The sequence below is a fragment of the Octopus bimaculoides genome, chromosome 10, assembly GCF_001194135.2.
Source record: "Octopus bimaculoides isolate UCB-OBI-ISO-001 chromosome 10, ASM119413v2, whole genome shotgun sequence".
In the NCBI taxonomy this organism is placed as follows: domain Eukaryota; kingdom Metazoa; phylum Mollusca; class Cephalopoda; order Octopoda; family Octopodidae; genus Octopus; species Octopus bimaculoides.
In genome coordinates, this window is record NC_068990.1 from 31125629 (window position 1) to 31150046 (window position 24418).

The window sequence follows — 24418 nt, forward strand, 5'->3', positions numbered from 1 at the left end:
TATGGTTTCTCTCCAGTATGAATGCGTTTGTGTTTAGTTAAATCACCATTTAGAGAGAATGATTTACCACAGATATCACAGCAATATGGTTTCTCTCCTGTATGAATACGCTTATGCTTAGTCAAGTCACCACTTCTAGAGAATGGTTTACCACAGATATCACATGGATATGGTTTCTCTCCAGTATGAATGCGTTTGTGTTTAGTTAAATGACTACTTCCATAGAATGATTTACCACAGATATCACAGTGATATGGTTTTTCTCCTGTATGAATCCGTTTGTGTGTAGTTGAATAACTACTTTCAGAGAATGATTTACCACAAATATCACAGTGATATGGTTTCTCTCCTGTATGAATACGCTTATGTTTAGTCAAATCAACACTTCTAGAGAATGATTTACCGCAAATATCACAGTGATATGGGCTCTCACCAGTATGTATACGTTTGTGAGCAGTTAATTGACTTCTACCAGAGAATGATTTACCACAGATATCACAGTGATATGGTTTCTCTCCTGTATGAGTACGTTTGTGGAGAGTTAAGCTAGCTATATGAGAAAATGATTTACCACACATATCACAGCGATATGGTTTCTCTCCAGTATGAATGTGCTTGTGAGTAGCTAAGGAATTTCTGTGAGAGAATGATTTGCCACAGATATCACATTGATAAGGTTTCTCTCCTGTGTGAATGCGTTTGTGCTTAATTAAGTGATCATTTCGAGTGAATGATTTACCACAGATGTCACAGTGATATGGTTTCTCTCCTGTATGAATGCGTTTGTGTATATTTGAGTTACTACTTGAAGAAAATGTTTTACCACAGATATCACAGTGATATGGGTGCTCTCCTGTATGAATGTGTTTGTGACTAATTAAACTACTTCTTGCAGAGAATGCAGTACCACAGATCTCACAGTGGTATGGTTTTTCTCCTGTATGAATACGCCTGTGAGTAATTAAATGATCATTTTGAGGGAATGATTTACCACAGACATCACACTGATAGGGCTTCTCTCCAGTATGAATACGTTTATGTTTAGTGACGTTACCTTTTTGAGAGAACGATTTACCGCAGATATCACAGAAGTATGATGATGTTTTTAATGTTTTTGGCATTTCTTCATGGAAAAAATTTTGCACTAAATTTATTTACGGTATAATCTTTTTTCATAAACCAGAATATGTGAATATATTTGTTTTTGTTTTTATAATTTATTCATAACAAATGTATCAGCTGCAATATTTCCAACATGATGTTTGATGATCTCTGAAGATGTTTGTAAACTCCTTTGCAAATTAGCTCAGCTTTAATTCGACTGCAAAATCATTATTCCAGACAGCAAAGCAGAAAAATGTTGATAATATCAGAATATTTCACAGTAAATCGACCATAGATATGTATAAACATGGTTACATCTCTTTCATAATACATCTTCCTTTGGTCTAAAGTTAGTATTCCTTGATACGAATGTCATTTGATATTCTGAAACATGAGAGAAACGGAGATACAGAGAATAAAGTAGAGATTCAACACAAGAATTTACTGCATTTCTATACTAATAAGCTGTAGATATAAACGTTTAACTGAAATTACATAAACTAGTGGGAACGTTATCTGTTTGCCTATGACATTTCTCTTGTAGAATCTAAAAAAGCTTTTATTCCCCACCATTGTACATTACATAAAACCATAACAGATTAAAGCTAATATTTTTATTAATATGTTGAAAATTCCAAGCAACTTATCTAAATTTGATTCATTGACACAAAATGATCCAATTAATAGAATCTCTTTCAATATTAAGTACCGAAAGATCGCCTAAATGCTTTGTTTCCTTCTTTTCTGATTTTAAAATATTCTAATTGTTCTTCCCTTGTTAACTGTGGCTTTTTTCCCCTGCTAAACTGATAATTTATAAATTCGGTGTTAAGAAAATTGGATTTTGGAAGGATCAAATTCCTGTCTATATTCGTTCGTCTACTTCATTTCAATTGATAGATAACTTATTGTTATGAGTAACTATACAAGTAAAAAGGAGACCAGTAAAAAAAAGTACATTCTTTTCACTATTTCATTTCCAGAATCTGTTGTAAAAACCTAAAATAAATTGCAGCATACAACCTCAGACAAGCATCTACTCTTTCTGACTGTGTAACATTACATACATTGTTAAGCTACAGAATAGTGAGTGGTTAGTATTCTTGTACCTCCAGAAACGTGAACCGATTGATCAGAAAGTTGTTTTCACCGATGCTACAATTTTTATGGCAGATCAAGCAAAAATATCTTGAACGAAGAAATTATATTAATTACAAAAAAAAAAAAAAAAAAAAAAAAAACAACATCTAGTATGTATATTTCACTTCAGTGATTAATGACGGTTAAAATGAGAAAAAGCAACCTGATCTTCGTTCTCTATATTTTAATTGGTTTAAGATATGGAACATTTGTTTAGCAACTGAAATTGAAGATGTATTGTTACACACTCAGGGACAGGAAAATTTAATTCACAGAAACAGTTTACTCACAAGTAATAACATGTAGTAATCCTCACGGTATAATAAGGGGAATGATAACGTATTAAAAAGAGAAAAATACCTCGCCAGTGGAATTTGGTAGACAGAAAAAGTGGAGAAAACTGATGTATGCAGAAGTAATAAAAGGAAATTAATACAAATGGGAAATGGTGATAGAAGTCACTTCTAAGGTAAACACACCGCAGAAGATGAATTATTAAATTTTCATTGGTCAGCTTTGGTCAGGTGATAAAGCTCTGTGTGCGTGTGCGCGCACGCGCGTATATATATATGTATATATTTATATGTGCGCGCGTATCTCTCTCTCTCTCTCTCTCTCTCTCTCTCTCTCTCTCTCTCTCTCTGTGTATATATATATATATATATATATATATATATGAGAGATGTGCTTCAGCATGGCCGTGGTCAAATGACAGGAACAAGTAAAAGAATGCGTGTATAAATTTATATATACAAATTAAAAGGAAATTTATAGATATTCTAGAAATATAACAAAAATGAGTTCTCGCAATTACCATCACCAGCGCAGAACGAAAATATGTTTTCATGACGTCACGAAATCAAGCATCAGACAATGAACACCGGTCCTGTTAATTAACATAGTCCGTCGTATTTTCTCCTTTAACTGTGGTACTTGCAGGAAGGTTGCGAGTTCTACATACATCTGTACCGTTTCTGTCAACGAAATTCTACTGATAAGGTATATTTCTCACTTTAACATTGTATCATTCAATTATACCGTGTCTTTGTCGTAGAGTTGCTCAATGAATAACAGCTTACATTTGATCATATTTATTTGTTTAGGACTGAGTCTTAATGTGTCGGTCTCTGGAACTGCTTGAGGTTACTAAATTTTCCTCAATGGTTAATGTACTAGATATAGAAACTGGTTGTATTCTAAATTAAATGAACACGTTAATAAATTATAGTTTTTACTTAAACGATTGTAGAATTCGTAATAAAGAACAAAATGTATTATTTTATACTACTCTATATCATACCCACGTTATTAACTGTGTCCTGACTTTGATAGCAACATTTCTGATAGTTTTCAGTTATTTAACCAAAAATATGTATTTTGAGAAGGTATAGTGTAGCTGATGTAGGCAAGGAAGAACTGGGTACAGGAGTTATCGTTGTAATCCCCATTAAATATAAATATCCGACAGTAGGATTAGATGGTAATGATTGTAATGCTAGATCTACTCATTTGTGTTGACACGCTACTCAATAGCGACTGGGAAAGCTGGTTATGTACAATTGTAATGAAATGGCGTAAATGGTCAATAATTTAATCCGGCAGTCTTTCGGTATTAGTAGACGACGTCATTCTCCTTCTTTTTCAGCCTACCGTCTTTATTTATATTGCCATTTGGACCTTTTAAAATATAGTTCATTTCCATAATCCAAATCTCTTGATTTAAAGAAATATTTAATTAATCAATTTTTAACACTGAAAATACATTAAGCTGTTTAAGATATACCTCCACTCAAATGGGTAGCTTTTTTCTTTTTCACGAAGGATTGATCAATTCCTGGTCATTAATTAACAAGAATCTATAAAGCATAAATTAACAGCTTGCCAATTTAAACTGAAATGAAACCAATATGATATTTGGCTACGTCCGTGTCAACAACAATTAAAATATTTCTAAATAGTAACTATAGATCATCGAAAGTAGAAACAAAAAATATATTAAAAATATTTTCTTTATTAGCCACAAGGGCTGGAGAGATACAATAAAATGCATTAAAGAACGTGTTTTTACTATATACGTGGAGCTGAACAAGGTTATATAATAACGTTAGGAAGGATGAGAACATAACACGATAGATTAAGAATTGAGATAAAAACAACAGAAAAATATAAAATTGTGGCATCAGGACATTTATGGTTACCTAGCCTATATACAGGTAATGACCCACCTCTACATTTCTTCTTGCCCACCTGACATTGTATTGAGTTGGCAAGGAAGTAATTTCGGTCGTTTAGTGTGAATTAAAAGTAATTTTTTTTTCATACAAAGAATAAACTAATCAATTATATATTTTTCACTTTGTTCGATGACCTTTTGCCATCTTTCTGGCAACTTCGTGATTCCGCGGTCAGAAAACTTCTGGTCCTTATCAACCAAAAACTAAAGCAAGTGCAAGGTCATGGCTATATGCTGGATGCGACATCATTTCAAAACCAAGCTCCAATAATTTTTCACAAGTTAGCAAAGATATGTGTGGTCTAGCATTGCCATGGTGGAGTATGATTCCTTTATGATTTGCCAATTCTGGCCCTTTTTCTTTGATTGCTTCCTCCAATTTCATTAGTTGTTGACAGTAAACATCTGAATTGATCATTTGGTTCCTTGAAGCAGCACAAAATACACACCACCTTTGTCATCCCACCAAATTGACAGCATAACCTTTTTGTGATGCAATCCAGCTTTTAATGTGGTTTGTGCTGGTTCATTATGCTTGGATAACGATCATTTTTGACTGATGTTATTGTAGACAATCCAATTTTCATCACCAGTGATGATTCGTTTCAAAAATAAGATCAATTTCATTGTGTTTCAGATGCATATCACAAATATTGATTCGTGTTAAGTGAATCTCTTTCGATTTATGTGGAACCCAAATATCGAGCTTCTTAACAAGTCCAAGATATTTTAAATGATTTTCAGTTGTTGTGTGTGATATATTTAACCTCTCTGCAATCTCTCGCACAGTTATGTGACAATCAGATTCAGTAGGTTGACTAGAATGTTGGTTAACTTTGTGTGAAAAATTTCCAGAAAAGAATTTTTTAAACCATTTCTGACATGTGTGTCCTGTTAAGCAATCAACACCGTAAACTTCACGTATGTCTTTGTAAGCCTCAACAGCTTTCTTACTTTACGGAAATTAAAAAGCAAAATACGGCAAAAATGTTCGTTTTTGCACTCCATGTTGAAATTGACACTGAACTAACAGCTGTAAACAAAATTATGCACAATTTGCTTCTAAAGTCAGCTAAATATCAAATGTCAAAAAAAAAAAAGTCATAACACTGACAAAAGTCATTCAAAAAAATCGTAACTCTATTTGTGAAAAACGAGTTTACTTTCTTGCCAACACATTATATTTCCTGAAATCATTAAAATCATTCATGAGCATCTTTTGAATTGGTTCATCTAAGAATGGACCTATATCTTCTTGACAAAAGTATGTTACTCATTCGTAAACATTTTTGTGTGGGCTTCACTGATATTTGATCTGCATGCTTTAGATTATATTGCATTAACTTCTGTTCCATCCACACTGGTTGCCTAAGTTACTTCCAGCTTATAACAATGCAGGCTATCCCTTATTGCCATTTCTGATAGCCATAAAGCCATGTAAGAGTTCAGCCTTTTCATCATATTCCTGGAAGCTTTCTGAAAGGCCTGTTGTTCACCCCCATCCCCCACCTTGCTTTTTTTTTTTTTCTCTTACCATTTTCCAAGCTGCAACCTGTGATACAAGTGGTGGTGCTTCTAGAGCAGCAGCTTTTTGATGCTGCTCAATCTTTTTCTGTTTATCCAGGGACCAAAAGCCCTCTAGTACATTTCACTGCCACAAGTGTAATAACTGAATTTTCTGCCCTATACTGTCTTTTGCATTCACAATAGGGCACAATTCCAAAATGGCTTTGTGATTCTGGAAGGTCATTAAGACTTGGAAGTCTATGCTGACCCCTCCCAACTACATGTAATTTCTTATTATTAGTAAACTAAATGCCTATCCATATTGCTTTACAAAAGCAACAATAAACTGGGGTTTATATATTCCTGTCTGTTACCTTTGCCTTGCACTGCTTCATATACTGCATATGGTCAAGCTTTAGTTGGGGTATGTTTTGCACACAAATTCTACTTTTCTACACTCCTGAATGTCAGACAAACAGTGCTGTGTGCTTTGTGCATCTCTACATGTCAATCTGTGGTCCAGATGTCAGCCACCGTTCCTGTTAATTGTTCTTGTGGGAGTATCAAAAAAGCATGCACACACCCCTTGTGTGACAAAGGTAAATCAGTTTTTTTCCTGCTTGCTTTTCAGTATACTTTTCAGGCAAGGAAATGCATTTCTTTTCATTGTAATGTTTCCACTGGTCCACGTCAGATTGTTCATTGTTTGTATTTAAAATTTCAATCCTCAAGACAATCCAGGTAAAACTAACTCCATGTATGGATTTGTATGGTTTTGTAAATATGCATTAGTGTTTTTGTATTGTTGCTGAAAAAGTTCTTATCTTTGTTTTTCTGAAGATAAAAAATTTTCTATGTTTAAAATGTTTCAGAATTTTTTAAAAACAATTTTGTTTGCTATTATTTTACTTTCAGAGGCAGAATTACTTTTTTAATTTTTCTCTTTAGGTGGAATTATCTCTTGTGGTTCGACACCCTTGTGAATGAAGCTCAACCAAAACATCACTTGGATTGGCCAGACTGTCTGGTGCCAAGTCAGCTCCGCTGGCCACAACATTTGGTCCATTCTCCTCATGCTCTCACCATTCTCTTCCACATTGTTCCAAACATTTTTCTTAAATCATCTTCCAACCTGATTGCAGATCTTTTGAGTGGTCTCTTTTGCTTGCGCGGGTACCACTCGACAACTGCACTGGTCCACCGACTGTCTGCAAACCTTGCAACATGACCAGCCCATTGTAGCTTTGTGTGGTGGTATTCTGTAACAACATCATTCACTCCAGTTCTGTCCCTGATCTCTTAGCAAGATTTCCTACATCAACCTTTCCATGGCTCTCTGCACTATAAGCAGATGTCGTTCTCTCTTTGTCAAGGCTCAAGTCTCACATGTGTGTAGCATTGCTGGCAAGATTGTGCTATTGACAAGATTGACACAAGTTGCCTTGTCTAGGTTTGCCTTCAGCACATCCCTCACTGAGTTCAATGCTCTCCATCCTGGTTTTACCCTTCGTGAGATCTCATTCTCTATCTCTCGTCTCATAGTCACTTCTTGACTGAGATACATATAGCTGCTCACCTCTTCTATTTCATCACCTCCGACTGACTGTTAGGTGAATGATCGGTATGCTCTCAGATCATATGTACTTGGTTTCTGTATGGTTGATCTTCAGGCCGACTGCCAAGCCCCTGAAATCCAGTTTGTCCAGCATGTTCTCTGCTCTGGCAACCAAAATATATATAAAGAAAAATTACTTTCCTGGCAAAAATCTATTAAATACAATAAAAACTTGCTTTGTAAAATCATTCACATAACATAAGCAAGTAATAAATTCAGATTTAAAAATAAAAAACAAACTTGAAATAATAAAAATTCCTGTTCAAGCTGACCAATAATAATAATAATTGTTTCAAATTTTGGCACAATGCCAGCATTTTTAGGTGGAACAGTGTTAGTTGATTATATCAACCCCAATACTTGACTGGTACTTTATTTTACCCACCTTGAAAGAATGAAAGGCAAAGTTTGTCTTGGCAGGATTTCGACTCAACTCAGAACATAAAGAGCTAGAAGAAATGTCACTAAGTATTTTGTCCAGCATGCTAACAATTCTGTCAGTAATTGTTACTTGCATAAGTTGAAGGCTTCAAAATTGGAATAGGAAGTTGGTTGATACCATTGACTTCAATAATTGATTGTTACTTATTTTTTGATCATTGGCGTTAGGAAGGGCATCCAGCTGTAGAAACTCTGCCAAATTAGATTGGAGCCTGGTGTTGCCATCCGGTTTCACCAGTCCTCAGTCAAATCGTCCAACCCATGCTAGCATGGAAAGCGGACGTTAAACGATGATGATGATGATGATGATGAGAGTGTATTAATAACTGGATCACTTGTACAAATGGTTCAACATCTTTAGGTACTATTTAAAAAATATACCATAGGTAAAAAGTTTTTCATTCTTTAACAGTTTATCTATTCTTTAATTATTTTGGACGAAAACAGATATATATGCTTAAGATAGATAATCATTTATTTGAAAATAATAAGAAAAAAGAATTATTTGTATACCAGGCCGAAGAAATATTATGGGGGAGACGAGAAAGTAGTTGAAACAGCAAAAATAGGAAGCACAAAATGAAATAGATATAGATTATATTCGTTACCTATCTCTTGTAAAATCAGTTAGTAATCAGCACAATGAGTCAAGAGCAGAAAAAATATTGGGAAGAATCAATGCATAAACCGTCAAAATTTAACTTGCCATTATTTCTACTACATTTTATCATCATATAAAATATATCAGTTACTGAGCAATATAAATAAATAAAAAATTTTGTTGGCTACATATGGGTTATATTCCTCTAAATTATATGTTACCACAAACATGGATGGGGAGACTATTCAGAAACATAACTTCATACATTTCAGTGTAAAATGATAAAGCTGAAAGAAATCATCATCATCATCGTCGTTTAACACCCGTTTTCCATGCTGGCATGGGTTGGATGGTTCAACTGGGGTCTGGGAAGCCAGGAGGCTGCACCAGGCTTCAGTCTGATCTGGCAGTGTTTCTACAGCTGGATGCCCTTCCTAACACCAACCACTCCTAGAGTGTAGTGGGTGCTTTTTTATGTGTCACCGGCACAGGGGCCAGACGGGCTGGTATCGACCACAATCAGATGGTGCTTTTTACGTGCCACCAGCACAGGAGCCAGTCATATATTACAATCAGTTCTTGAAAGAAAACCAATGTTAAAGGTACAATTTGTGTTCTAGAATAAAATCTTTCAATTCTTAGAAACAGCAAAAAGATTTAAAAGGAAAAACGGATCTATTTGGTTTGGTTGCCAGCATTTCAAAAATTAAAGTTTATTGAAAATTTTAAAATTTGGCACATTAATATACTTTTCCAAGCTGAATTGCTGGAGTTATTTCTCTTTTTCGAGAAAAATGTTTTTAAAAAGTTAGAGGTTCAAATTTGATCATTTTCACCCAGTCAGGAAACAGGATTTGGAAGCTGTCAATTTGCACATGATTGCATATTTTGTCAACATCCTGAAAATAGCATGTGTTGTCAAGAAAGAGTAAACAACATTTAGCTGTTATTTTTAGCACGACCACCTCAATGACAAATAAAAACAAGTAAAGAACACATATTTTGTAGTTTTAAGCATTCAATGTGATAGCACGAACTTAAAAGATTTATTTAAAAACAAAATAGCACTTTACAAATTAAATATTTTTAGAAAATAAACATTTTGATGACCAGTTCATAAATTCACATGCTCAATTGTCAACAGATAGGTAAAACAAGTGATTTCAATATATTTGTCAACATGCTTTCTTGCAGACAAAAGCGTCCTCAGGTTCTGCTTGTTACTATGGAAACAAGCATGAATGTGTCTGTAGCTTACGATTGGCTAAAATTACCCAAAATTTTCAAACTTTAATTGCTAGTAACTCTTTATTTATTGATTTATAGTGAAAATGAATTTTTATGTCATTCATTAGCTTATAAAAGTGTATCATTACACTGAATATGAAACCAATTTGAACAGAATTGATACTGGCAGCCAAACTGAATAGATCCGGAAAAACATTTAAATTTTCATTCTACTAATAGAGTATTTAGTACCATGTTCTGTTATGGCTTTCTTTACACAGATGTTTAAATGAATCAATTAAATAAATAAAAAGTTTGTTCAGGTAAATGTTTAAATCAATAGTTTATCTATACAGAAACATATAAAAATCTTTACTATTCAATCTTTACTTCTCTACATCTTACATTGTTTCTCTCATATTTCAGAATATCAGATGAAATTGGCTGTAAGGAATATTTTATCCCAGATCATCAATATTTACTATCTTTAAAAGATCAGAGGAAGAATTTCTATGACATATTTCTTCTGAGTCAGGTTATCAGCAATGTTTGTCTACATAGCTGTCTTGAATGATGAATATGTATTTTAATTAAACTTGGACATATTTACAAAGGATTTTTCAACTGTCAACAGTTATCAACAACGATCACATGTTGATAGAAATATAGCAGCTGATATATTTGACAGGAATAAACTATAAAAACAAAATCAAGAAATATATCCATATATTCAGGTCTATAAAGAAAGAACATACAATGAAATATGTGTAAACCTTAAAGATTTGATTTGATTTTTGCTTGAAGAAATGCCAAAAGAGTTAAAAGAATCATTATACCCCTGTGATATTTGTGGTAAATTTTTCTCTCATAAAGGTAATCTCAGTAAACACAAACGTATTCATACAGGGGAGAAGCCATATCAATGTGACGTCTGTGGTAAATCATTCCCTCAAAATGATCACTTAACTACTCACAGACGTATTCATACAGGAGAAAAACCATATCATTGTGATATCTGTGGTAAAGCATTCTCTGCAAGAAGTAGTTTAATTAGTCACAAACACATTCATACAGGAGAGCACCCATATCACTGTGATATCTGTGGTAAAACATTTTCTTCAAGTAGTAACTCAACTATACACAAGCGCATTCATACAGGAGAGAAGCCATACCACTGTGATATCTGTGATAAATCATTCACTCGAAATGATCACCTAATTAAGCACAAACGTGTTCATACAGGAGAGAAACCTTATCAATGTGATATTTGTGGTAAATCATTTTCTCATAGAAATTCCTTAGCTACTCACAAACACGTTCATACAGGTGAGAAGCCATATCACTGTGATATGTGCGGTAAATCATTCTCTCATATAAATACCTTAACTCTCCACAAGCGTACTCATACAGGAGAGAAACCATATCACTGTGATATCTGCGGTAAATTATTCTCTGGTAGAAGTCAATTAACTACTCACAAACGTACGCATACAGGAGATAAGCCATATCACTGTGATATTTGTGGTAAATTATTCTCTAGAAGTGGTGACTTAACTAAACACAAACGTATTCACACAGGAGAAAAGCCATATCATTGTGATATTTGTGGTAAATCATTCTCTGAAAGTAGTTATTCAACTACACACAAGCGTATTCATACAGGAGAAAAACCATACCACTGTGATATTTGTGGTAAATCATTCTCAGTAAATGGTGACTTAATTAGACACAAGCGCACTCACACTGGAGAGAAACCATATCCCTGTGATATTTGTGGTAAATCATTCTCTGTAAATGGTGACTTAACCAGACACAAACGAATTCATACAGGAGAGAAACCATATAGCTGTGATATCTGTGGTAAATCATTCTCTTTAAATGGTGGTTTAACTAAACACAAACGCATTCATACAGGAGAGAAACCATATCACTGTGATATTTGTGGCAAATCTTTTGCTGAACGCAGTTATTCAATTACACACATGCGCATTCATACTGGGGAGAAACCATATGGTTGTGATATCTGTGGTAAATCATTCTCTCGAAGAATCCGTTTAAATAGACATCTATGTTTCATACCATAGAGTAACTGCGAATGTTGTAATTATTTCTATCAAAGAAAAATATGTCTGATAACCACTTCTTAAAACTATGTTCTATATAACCACATCTGTGTCAATATTAGTGTGATATGTTTAATAGAAACATTCTTTCAAAATACATATGAATATACCTTTGGACATATTTTCAGAAGAGAGAAAAGATACTCTTTATTTATTTGGCATTGTAGGTATATTGATACTCTTCTGTGTGGAAATATAATAATTTTTTCTGACAATTATTTTTGTCAAAAGAATTAATGAATGAAACAGATGGTGTCTACTCCACACATGTAGAAATATCTCTGCTTTATTCTACATGATAAAATAGGAACATTTTACAGTGTATGATATTTGCACTCTAATGCACTGTAACCACTAACCATGAGTATACTCACTCATGAACACACTATAACCACTAACAACAGATACATGCACACTATCATTATAATCACGGGTATACTCACACACACCAATACACTATAACCACTGTTATGCACACACACACCAACACTGTAAACAGTACTCATAACATGCATGCACAGATGACACTATAGGACAACTAAAATGGATGAGGAGGAATAACCATCTCAAAATCAAAATTGTGCTCCTCAGAGGAGAAGAAAGAACTGAAATCCAGCATTTTTCAAAAATCATTTAATCAATAAAATCACACATTTGTGGTGCCATATATATTCTAGTGATATAAAAATGAGTCATTGTTGAGGTTGGAATATAGAAGACATACAAAGAACAGATTGTTGTTTTGGTAAAAATAATACAGACATTAGAATGAACTAAAACAGCTTTATCCTAAGACTTGAGGTTATCTACTCCGGTCAAGTCAAAAGTTGTTAACAAGTGCCTTTGGGTGCAGTACAAGCAACAGTAGGTGGATAGGGCACAAAATGCTCTAATTCTACCCAGCCAGTAATTTTCACTATGTGTGAACTAGAATCTGAAACATTTCCCATGTTTTATTTTATTCAACTTTTATGTATTTATTCTTTGTAAATATCTGTGCTGTACAAATTTCTTATTTGTCTCTTTATCTACTGCATAACATCTTTCACCCCTGTTTTCCATGGTGGCTTGGGTTCGATGGTTTGTCTAGAGCTGGGAAACTGCACCAGGTTCCATTCTGATTTGGCTTGGTTTCTATGGCTGGATACCTTTCTGGGTGCTTCTAATGTGCCACCAGCACAAGCACTTTTCTATGGTACCAGCATGAGTGCTTTTTACATGGCACCAGCACAGGTGCTTTTTCCATGGCACCAAATGAATAATTGAGGGCAGAAAAGATTGTGTAATTTTTTTCACTGTTGGGGAAAAAGTAATAAATAAATTTTTAAAATGTAAACTAATTTGACATGAGATATTTCTGTTTACTTTTGATTTCTATGCATTTGTTATATATGTACGTGTGTATCATCATTGTCATCATTCAACGCCTGCTTTCCATACTGACATAGGTTGGACGGTTGGTATGTTTGAAAATTGATTTTTCTCAATTTTCAAATACAAGGGGGATGGGATTTTCAAATAATGGTATGTCATTATAACCTATGACTTAATTTATTTGTGTATACATAACAATAAAATTTAAACACTTTCCAACTACATATATGCATGTATATATATATGTATGTGTGTATATATTATATATATATACACACACACACTCCAGTCTGATTTGGCATGGTTTTTTTACATCTGGATGCCCTTCCTGATGCCAACCACTCTGAGGGTGCAATGGGTGCTTTTATGTACCACTTGCACATTTCATTTATGTGACACCAGGGTATATTTACATGCCACCGGCAAAGGTGCTAATTTGTGTGACATTTTGGGCAAGTTGCTTGACATGATGTGGCCTGATCCTGGTTACTGCACCTACACGATTTGGAATCTAGGCCCTTGTTTCATGTGTTTATTAGTTCCCTTTAAAATATTGATTTTAATATATTTTTTCTTTCCAATTCCATGTTCAGTTTACAAACTACTAGGAAGGAGAATCACAAGAAAAACTAATTTATAAAAATGCAATCCTTTGATTAATGCACTTTCAAAAATTTTATCTGAAGTTAAAAATTTAAAGACTACACTGTGTATTGAAATCATCGCTTACATTTCTAATAAGGTATGAAGATAAGCTGTGTTGTTATTTAAACAGTACAACTGTGTTATAGAAAACACAATAGAGTGAAAGCGTATTGGTGCTGTCTTAGTGTTTGGATAAAGGTCAGGATGTTCATTATGCCAATGCCTCCGATTGATGGTCAACCCGATTAATTGCTGACCTGGGGTTAAATATTAACCACACATGAGCTTGCCATATAGCACATGTGGAATTCCATTACCATCTAGGCACAGGCATGGCTGTGTGGTAAGAAGCTTGCTTCCCAACCGCATGATTCCGGGTTCAGTACCACTGCATGGCTCTTTGGGCAAGTGTCTTCTACTATAGCCTCTGGCTGACTAAAGCCTTGTGAGTGGATTTTGTTGACGGAAACTGAAAGAAGCCCATTGTATATATAAATATGTATGTGAATGTGTGTGTGTGTGTGTATATGCCTTAGTGTTTGTGTTCGTTCTCCCACCACTGCCTGACAACCGGTGCTAGTTTAAGTCCCCATAACTGAGAAGTTCGGCAAAAAGACCCCGATAAAATAAGTACCAGGCTTATAAAAAGTACTGGGGTCGAATTGTTTGACTAAAAATCCATCAAGGTGGTGCTCCAGCATAGCTGCAGTCTAATGACTGAAACAAGTAAAAGATCTATTTTAAAATTTTAATGCGGTTTGTTTTTCATCCTTCTGGGGTGAATAAAATAAAGTACCAGTCAAACAGGGGTTTCAAATTTTTGTCACAAGGATAGCATGTTTAGGGCAGGAGATAAATCGATTTCATCAACTCCGAAAGGTAAAGCTAACTTTGGTGGAATTTGAACTCATAATGTAAAGACGGACGAAATGCCGTTAAGTATTCCTGTCTGGTGTGCTAATGATTCTGCCAGCTCACTGCCTTAGTGCCAGTCAAATATTGATTTCAAATTTTGGAACAAGGCCAGAAAATTTGGGGAAGGGAATAAGTCGATTACATCGACTCTAGTGTACAATTGATACTTATTTTATCAACCCCGAAAGGATGAAAGGCGAAGTCGGAATTTGAACTCAGAACGTGAAGACGGAAAATTCACACGATCAGCCCTACATAACCCGGGCACTAGATAGAGTAAGTCGATTACATCGACCTCAGTGTTTAACTGGTACTTATTTTATCAACTTCAAAAGGACGACCTCGGCAGAATTTGAACTCAGAACGTAAAGACGAACAAAATACCACTAAACAGCACTCCGTCGCTTACGACGACGAGGGTCCCAGTTGATCCGATCAACGGAACAGCCTGCTCGTGAAATTAACATGCAAGTGGCTGAGCACTCCACAGACACGTGTACCCTTAACGTAGTCCTCGGGAATATTCAGCGTGACAGGATGATAAGGCTGACCCTTTGAATTACAGGCACAACAGAAACAGGAAGTAAGAGTGAGAGAAAGTTGTGGTGGAAGAGTACAGCAAGGTTCGCCACCATCCCCTGCCGGAGCCTCGTGGAGCTTTAGGTGTTTTTGCTCAATAAACACTCACAACGCCCGATCTGGGAATCGAAACAGCGATCCTATGACCGCGAGTCCGCTGCCTTAATCACTGGGCCATTGCGCCTCCACTATTACTAAACAGCAATTTAATACTAATCTATCTGCGCATGCGCTGTAGTAATTTCCGCTTCCATTTGAGCGCATTGTTTCTCAGCAGAAACACAAGTGACAAGATTGTCCTTAGCGAAATATTTCCGTAAGTATTAATGACTAAATTGCAAATCCTTCGATTATTGTGAATATAAGGGCAACAACAGAAGTGAGAGAAAATTGCATTGGTTCAATTCGCTTATAATCGCCATTTTTCAACAATAGCAGAAATCATAAAAATGGATGGTATTCAAATTTCTTTTCCTATTATTAAACTGATATATATATAAGTGTAGAGGATATGAATGCACTACTCACCAATAATATTAGTGTCCTTTTTAACTATATTCCACTTTGACCCTCCCAAAACACAACAAGAATTAAAAGATTGTTTCTAGGAGATCATAGATAGTTTACGATTTATGTGTTTATTGCCAACCAATGCCAAATTGTGACCATTAAAAGTGAATGTTTTGTTATACCGGTTAAATTTCATAGATAAACATGCAATCTTTCGAAACATCGCTGGTAAACAAATATTCGGACGTAATTGCCATATTTCGACAGAGGAAATCATTAAGGCATTCTTTCGTTTTGATTCGACATCATTAATTTGATATACAATTTTGGGGCGGAGGTAAAGGAACATGGACCGCACCCCCTTTCGGTTTTGTTTTTCTATTTCTACAGAAACCCACTTTTTTGACTGCGAAATTTACGAATCTGCAAAAAAAATCGGCATTTTAAAATTTTAACCCTACCCCCAATTTCTCTATATGCATGTGTGTGTATATGTTTCTGTGTTTGTCCCCCCCAACATCGCTTGACAACCGATGCTGGTGTGTTTACGTCCCTGTAAATTAGCGGTTCGGCAAAAGAGACCGATAGAATAAGTACTAGGCTTACAAAGAATAAGTCCTGGGGTCGATTTGCTCGACTAAATGCAGCGCTCCAGCATGGCCACAGTCAAATGACTGAAACAAGTAAAAGAGTAAAAAGTATTAAATATTTTCGATCTTTAAATACTGTTTCAAGAAACACTTGATCACCAGTAAAATTCACAGAAAATAGAACATCATAAATATAGTTCTAAGTACGGTGTGTATGAAAAAAAATGTGATGGATATGTCTGAAATCCCTTTAGTCATGCTGCCTGGTAAACCAGAATTAACCTGGTGCTGTACAACAACAAATATGAAGACACTTGAATTTTCGGCACTGTCATGCTATTAGCTGTCAGAAGTGAAAGTGCTCACTGCTAGTGAAGTATCTGTCTGTCTGCCTGCATGCCTGTTGATTCTTTGGCTACTGACAGCTAATACCATGACTGGCCGGAGCGAGCTATATGTCTGTCTGTCTGTCTGTCTCTCTCTCTCTATCTATCTATCACTCGAAAGTTATTGGAACAAATTTGACTCCTATATCCATGCGTTTGAAAACACACAGAGTATAAGGGTACTACTAAAGCAGAGTGGTCCCGAATTTTCAACAGAGAGAATTTATCAAAATAGAAAACAAATGAAGTTTGAAGTTTACTCTGTGTGTTTTCAAACGCATGGATATAGGTGTCAAATTTGTTCCAATAACGTTCGAGTAATAGATAGAGAGAGAGACAGACATATAGCTCGCTCCTGCCAGTCATGGTATTAGCTGTCAGTAGCCAAAGAATCAACAGGCCAGCAACAGGCAGGCAGACAGACAGATACTTCACTAGCAGTGAGCACTTTCACTTCTGACAGCTTATAGCATGACAGTGCCGAATTTTCTTTAAATCATGTAAGTTATTTGTTAGATAAACTTTAACATTACATTTTTGAATAAAAGGGAAAATACAAACACAAAGAATACATTGAAAGCATAAATGATCATCATCACTATTTAACGCCCATTTTCCATGCTAGCATGTGTTTGATGAACGGTTTGACAGCTGTTGGCTAGCCAGAGGACTGCACCAAGCTCTACTGTCTGCTTTGGTATGGTTTTTACAGTTGGATGCCTTTCCTACTGCCAACCACTTTACAGAGTGTACTTGGTGCTTTAACACAGCATCTGCACTATCAAGTTCACCTAGTAACTAGTGACACAGGACTTGTTAATTGGGGTGTGGGAAATATAATTAAGGGAAGTGCTTTGTGTCAGGTGATGAGAGGATAAGTATAATAGAGGGACAGAAAACAGGTGGATTCTTATAGAAGAAATACATGGCTACCCCAGTTGGAAGAAAGAAAGAAAAATGGTGAAGATGTGAGGATGAGCCCTCAAGTATAAAGCAGGGGTTTCCAAAGTGGTCGATATCGAACCTTGGGGGTTGATGGGACTATTCAAGGGATTGATAAATGCACATCTACTTATTATTATCATTTATTTTATTTTACATGCCTGGGGGTCAAAGATTCCATGAAAGTGTCAATGGTCTAAAATGTTTGGGGACTCCTGGTATAGGGTATTAGGTAAGGTGAGTGAGCAGGTAAGTTCATGGGAGTGCTGAAGGGGTGGGGAAGAGTTAAGAAGATAAGTTGTGTGGGGGCATTGTCACAAACAGCAGAAACTCAATGTATAACTGTCATAGTGAGTTATATATGTGTGTTCCATTTATTTGTATATGTCTGAGAGTATAAATATTTGTATGTGAGTATATTTATATATGAAATTGAATATATGTATATCATCGTCATCATCTAGCATGTTTTCTTTGCTACCATGGGTAAGATAGTTTAACTGGAGCTGGTTAAGTGGAGAGCTACACTAGGCTCCAGTCTATTTTGGATTGGTTTCTGTGGCTGGATGCCCTTCCTAATGCCAACCACTCCACAGTTTCAATTAGCTTGATGTGTCTTCTCAAGCACAACTAATCTTGGTCACTTGTCATCACCTCCATGAGACTCAACATCTGAAGATCATATTTCACCACTTTGTTCCATGTCTTCCAGGTTTAACTCTTCCACAGGGAACCTGTGGAAAAGGTATATGTATACACACACACATGGGTGAGAATAACCAATGAAAGTAGCACTCAGCACATTTGGAAGGAGTTGCATGTATTTAATAACACTTAACAATAAAGGATGTTTCTGGAGAGAGAAGAATGTTACTGGTTATCTTATACTTTAATATATATAAATAATGTTAATTAATATGAAGGTGCTGTATTCTGTAAATATGTTGACTTCACACAAGGTTGTATAATGTGATTTGACTATCAAATAACTGTTTATATTTACAGTTTATTAATACTGAAATCTAAAATTTCTCCGGTTGTACTCTAAATGCAGAAAACTTTTCTATATCTTATGCTATTTTTCTATTATTTCAGAATATCAGATGACACTGGTATTGAAGAATTTCTTCCCATCAGATGTCTTTTAAAAATAAAGGAAGATATTATACAGAATGGATATAAGTGACATTAATAATAAGATTATTCTGCTTCACTGTCTGATATGTCTATAAGATGATCTTGCCTTCTAGCTAAACTTGGATTAATAAAGAATTTGCATCATCTTCAGATCTTGAGATATATATATATATATCACAGTTTATGGAAATATAGCAAAAATATTTGTTTGGAATAAAATATAAAGAACAATAGAAGGAAAATATGCATATAATGTTGAGAGAAGGAAAATTATAATTAATTTTGTGAAAACAAGGTTGAGTGTAAAATACAGTCTAAAAAACTTGGTTTGCTTGATGAGATGCTGAAAGACATGGGGAAAACATCATATCACTGTGATATCTGTGAAAGAACATTCTCTCGAAAATGTCACCTGACCTCTCACAAACGTATTCATACTGGAGAGAAGCCATATTACTGTGATATCTGTGGTAAATCATTTGCTTCAAGTGGCAATTTAACAACTCATAAGCGGATTCATACAGGAGAGAGACCATATCAGTGTGATATCTGTGGTAAAGCATTTCCTCAAAGTGACCATTTAACTAATCACAAACGTTTACACACTGGAGAGAAACCATATCACTGTGATATTTGTGGTAAATCATTCTCTGCAAGAAGTAGTTTAACAAATCACAGACATATTCATACGGGAGAGAACCCATACCACTGTGATATCTGTGGTAAATCATTCTCTGCAAGTAGTAACTCAACAAAACACAAACGTATTCATACAGGAGAGAAGCCTTATCCTTGTGATATCTGTGGTAAATCATTCACTCGAAATGATCATTTAACTAAGCACAAACGCATTCATACAGGAGAGAAACCATATCATTGTGATATCTGTGGCAAATCATTCTCTCAAGGAAATTCCTTAATTCATCACAAGCGCATTCATACAGGAGAGAAACCATATCATTGTGAATTGTGTGGTAAATCATTCTCTCATATAAATACCTTAACTTTCCACAAACGTACTCATACAGGAGAGAAACCATATGACTGTGATATCTGTGGTAAATCATTCTCACAAACAAGTAACTTGACTACGCATAAGCGTATTCATACAGGAGAAAGCCCATATCATTGTGATAACTGTGGTAAATCATTCTCTAGAAATGGTGACTTAACTAAACACAAACGCATTCATACAGGAGTGAAGTCATATCAGTGTGATATTTGTGGCAAAGCATTCTCTCAAGGAAGTACCTTGATAACTCACAAGCGTATTCATACAGGAGAGAAGCCATATCATTGTAATATATGTGGTAAGTTATGCTCTGCAAGTAGTGATTTAACTACTCACAAGCGGATTCATACAGGAGAGAGACCGTATCATTGTAACATATGTGGTAAATCATTCTCTAGAAGTAGTGATTTGATTAGACATAAGCGCATTCATACTGGAGACAAACCATATCACTGTGATATATGTGGAAAATCATTCTCACTGAATGGGGGCTTAACTAGACATAAATTTATTCATACAGGAGAAAAACCATATCACTGTGATATCTGTGGTACATCATTCCTTAAAAAAGGTCATTTAAATACTCATATACTTATTCATACAGAAAGCTAATTTACTAAAGTCAAACTTTAACTACCTTTATGTAGCTGTCATTCATTCATATGCAATTTTATTAATAATAAAAGCCTACATTTATGACATTTTGTTATAATTACTGTAGGGGTACTATTTCATTATGCAACCAAAAAAGACATTCGAGCGAGATTATTGCCAGTGCCGCTGGACTGGCTCTTCTGCAGGTGGCACGTAAAATACACCATTTTGAGCGTGGCTGTTGCCAGTACCGCCTGACTGGCCTTCATGCCGGTGGCACGTAAAAGCACCCACTACACTCAAAGTGGTTGGCTTTAGGAAGGGCATCCAGCTGTAGAAACTCTGCCAAATCAGATTGGAGCCTGGTGTAGCCATCTGGTTCACCAGTCCTCAATCAAATCGTCCAACCCATGCTAGCATGGAAAGCAGACGTTAAACGATGATGATGATGAGAGTATGTGTTCTACTGTATTAGCAGTGCTATTAAACCACTTGTTAAGTTTATCTTTACAGATTTTCTATAATCAGTTGTGGAGGTGCAATGGCCCAGTGGTAGGGCAGCAAACTTGAGGTTTCAATTCCCAGGCCGTGTATGTGGGTGTTTATTGAGTGAAAACACCTAAAGCTCCACGAGGCTCCGGCAGTGGGTGATTGCGAACCCTGCTGTACTCTCTCTCTACAACTTTGTCTCACGCTTTCTTCTTGTTTCTGTTGTACCTGTATTTCGAAGAGCCAGCCTTGTTACACTGAGTCTCCTTGAGAACTACGTTAAGAGTACACATTTTCTGTGGAGTGCTCAGCCACTTGCACGTTAATTTCGTGAGCAGGCTGTTCCGTTGATTGGATCAACTGGAACCCTCGTCATTGTAACCGACGGAGTGCCACACCTCTATAATCAGTGCTGGCTACAATTTCTATAGAAAATCAATAGAGATAACTTTAACATGTGATTTTGTTATTTATGATATCTATAATAAATAATACGGCTTCAAGTAAGCTGTAAATAAAGCATATTTTAGGTGAGGGGCTAGTCAATTACATTAACCCTAGTATTCAACTGGTACTTATTTAATCAATTCTGAAAAGATGAAAGGCAGTTGACCTTGACAGAACAGCTGAGGTTAAATAATACAACATATTGAAGTTAATCAAATAGTGAATGTGGAATTTAGGTATATTCTGATTTCAAATCTCATTTACATTTCACTTTTCTGGGGTCAGTGAAATAAGAAAAAATCAAGTACTTGTGTTGATTTAATATTAAACTAATTATTACAAAATGATAAAATAAACACAGAGGGAAGCTCTACTAGATTCCTCATGGGCAAAGAACATAGATTCAAATTCTTTTAGGTAGGCAGCAGTGACACAGTGGGTGGTATAGGCATACTTTTGCAGAAAAATGGGTTGATAAAATAATTGAGGTTGAGTGTGTGATTAGGTAGTTAAACTGAAGTTAGTCCTAAGTAAATCAACAATTAAAAGTTATCTCTGCCTATGCTTCACACTCTGGGATGGCTGATGATCAGAAGGACCAATATATTAGTGGTTGTTTTGCAGACTTAACCTTGATAATGTATGACTGATTTATTGTGGCTAGTGACTCCAATTTGTTGGGCAGCAATCCAATGGATTTTATGGTGTGTATGGAAATTATAGCTTTGGCTTCAGAAATGATGAGTGGTGGGGGGCAAGGCTAATTGTGTTCTGTGATGTAACTGATTTGATGCTCTGCAACAGTGACTAGGAAACCAGCTAGTCTCCTGATCACCTGCAAATCTGGAAGGCACACTAGCTAGATTGACTACATTCTCACCAGAAAACAGAATAAACATGCTTGTAAACACAAAGCCTTTCCCAGGCAAAGAATGTACTACCCAACATAGGTTAGTGGTTAGTGACTTCAGACTTAGAGTTGGGACTCAGATAAACAAGTTAATTCAGGAGAGAAGGATGTGGAAACTAAAAGCCCCAACAAACTGATAGATTTAGAGACATTCTAATTGAAGCTTTTGATAAAATGGAGGAGTTAAAGACATTGCGTAGAGGACAACTGGAAGGTCCTATGGGGCAGGGATCCGTGAACCAGGGTAAATTACCCCAAGTGGGATAAAAATGAAATTCTTGGGGGTAATATGGACTCATTAGACATACGTAAAATTATATAAAAAAACGTGTTTCTTGTTAGGATAGAAATTTTTTTCTAGCAACACTCATTTATTTTTGGAAGATTGTGAAAATATTACTTTTGACGACAACAAGGATTTTAAAGAGTGTTTCTCTGATTACTTTCTAGATCTTGATTTATATACTGTCAGTTGGGTTCTAGATCCCTTTAAATGTGAAAGGCCTCAAGGGTTGGCAGAGACACTTGAATTTCAATCCAATAATGAAGCATGTATTGAATTTGAAAACAAACTTTTTGGATGTCAACTGCTACAAAGGCTTTCAAAATTGCATGAGGAGGCAATCAAAAAGTTGTTGCCTTTTGCAACAACCTACCTTTGTAAACAAGGATTTTCCACTATAAAAATGAAGCAGAGAAATTGGTTGGACCTTGAAGACTGTATCCAAATTGCTCTGGCATCAAAATGTCCCAATTTTGATGTAATTGTAACAAAAATGAAACATCCTCCAAAATCTGAAATGAAAAAGTTTCCAGAAAAATCCTTTTGTTTCATAATGTGGATATTAATTTATTATTTCACATTTGTTTTATACTTTCCATATTTATAATTGTATTGTCCATATAAATAGATTCAATAAACCTTTTGAATTCAAAGAATCTGATTTTCTTCCTTTCAGATCATGGGGGTAACATCAGGATAAATAAATATATTTTGGGATAGTTGGTTAAAAGTTCCCTGACCCCTGCTACAAAGCAACCTACAGAGAACTACAGACCAAATGTGTGGCTGGAACAAGATCTTGGCTAGACCAAAGGTAATGTGGTGGTGGAATAGTGAGGTAGACGGAATTGTAAAATCAAAAAGATAAATCTCGAAGGATTGGAAAAAAGGGGATGGAGAAATATATCAGGTAGCAAGAGACATTAGGAGTTATGGTTTACATAGCAAAGAGAGAGGTGGAAAGGAGATTTGATAATGTTTTACAGTGTGAAATATTCCAGATTGCGAGACAGTGTATCATAGAATACTAAGGTGTTGTGAGAAGTGTGTGCCGATGGACAATGATATGTTTTCACCTGAAAAGAAAGTGGCATGGAAGTGCTATTATGAAAGGCTGTTAAACGTAAAAAATGCCTGGGAGAAAGAGGGTCTTCCCAACATGAGCCCAACAGAGAAACCAGCTATCCTAGTTGACAGTATGGTAGATAAGGCAGTTAAGAGTTTGAAGAGTGAGAAAGGCCATGACATGGTTAGTCTCAGGGTTCTCAACCAGAAACTGAAAATGGAGCCTAAATGTTTATGCTAGCTTCTTTCCTTTGTTCTGTCAAAATGCACTTGAAAATTTATGAGTCAACTGTCAAATTTAGTTCAACACGTAAGCTTATTCATTTGCTTTATTCTCCCGATCTACTTTCAGCTCTCGAACATGTACAAATTTGAACCCTCTCTGAGTATTTTTAGGCTGTTCGTTTTTTAACCTTACATGTTGCATGTCTACTTTCTTCTAGTACCTACATCTGACACAAGCATTACCTTAAAAGTTGTGTGAACCTGGTTGTTATCATTCCCTTACCACAAGAAAACAGCCGGAGACGAATTGTGATGGATAAATAAA

At 35.5% G+C, this 24418-nt stretch overlaps 2 protein-coding genes across 4 annotated transcripts in view; one reads left to right on the plus strand and one right to left on the minus strand.

Annotated features, from left to right (window-relative positions):
• LOC106873962 (zinc finger protein 665) overlaps nucleotides 1–24418 on the minus strand; it is a 26181-nt gene extending 1763 nt beyond the window's left edge. Inside the window, exons 1-2 of one of the 3 annotated variants that reach the window (XM_052971104.1) lie at nucleotides 24337–24418; nucleotides 1–1488 (exon numbers count right to left, since the gene is read on the minus strand). The exon at nucleotides 1–1488 is cut by the window's left edge and continues 1763 nt beyond it. In XM_052971104.1, coding sequence (XP_052827064.1) covers nucleotides 1–1121 — 1121 coding nt within the window. In that variant the 5' untranslated portion in view covers nucleotides 1122–1488; nucleotides 24337–24418. Of the gene's footprint in view, nucleotides 1489–2534; nucleotides 2748–24336 lie in introns of those variants that run through there. The other 2 variants (XM_014921504.2, XM_014921503.2) reach the window with 2 other exon arrangements.
• LOC106873964 (zinc finger protein 91) lies at nucleotides 2894–24337 on the plus strand. The gene is made up of 4 exons (XM_052971107.1): nucleotides 2894–3243; nucleotides 10294–11832; nucleotides 18225–18228; nucleotides 19642–24337. Exons 2-4 carry the CDS (start codon nucleotides 10674–10676, stop codon nucleotides 20690–20692), a joined length of 2214 nt encoding a protein of 737 aa, XP_052827067.1. The 5' UTR covers nucleotides 2894–3243; nucleotides 10294–10673; the 3' UTR covers nucleotides 20693–24337.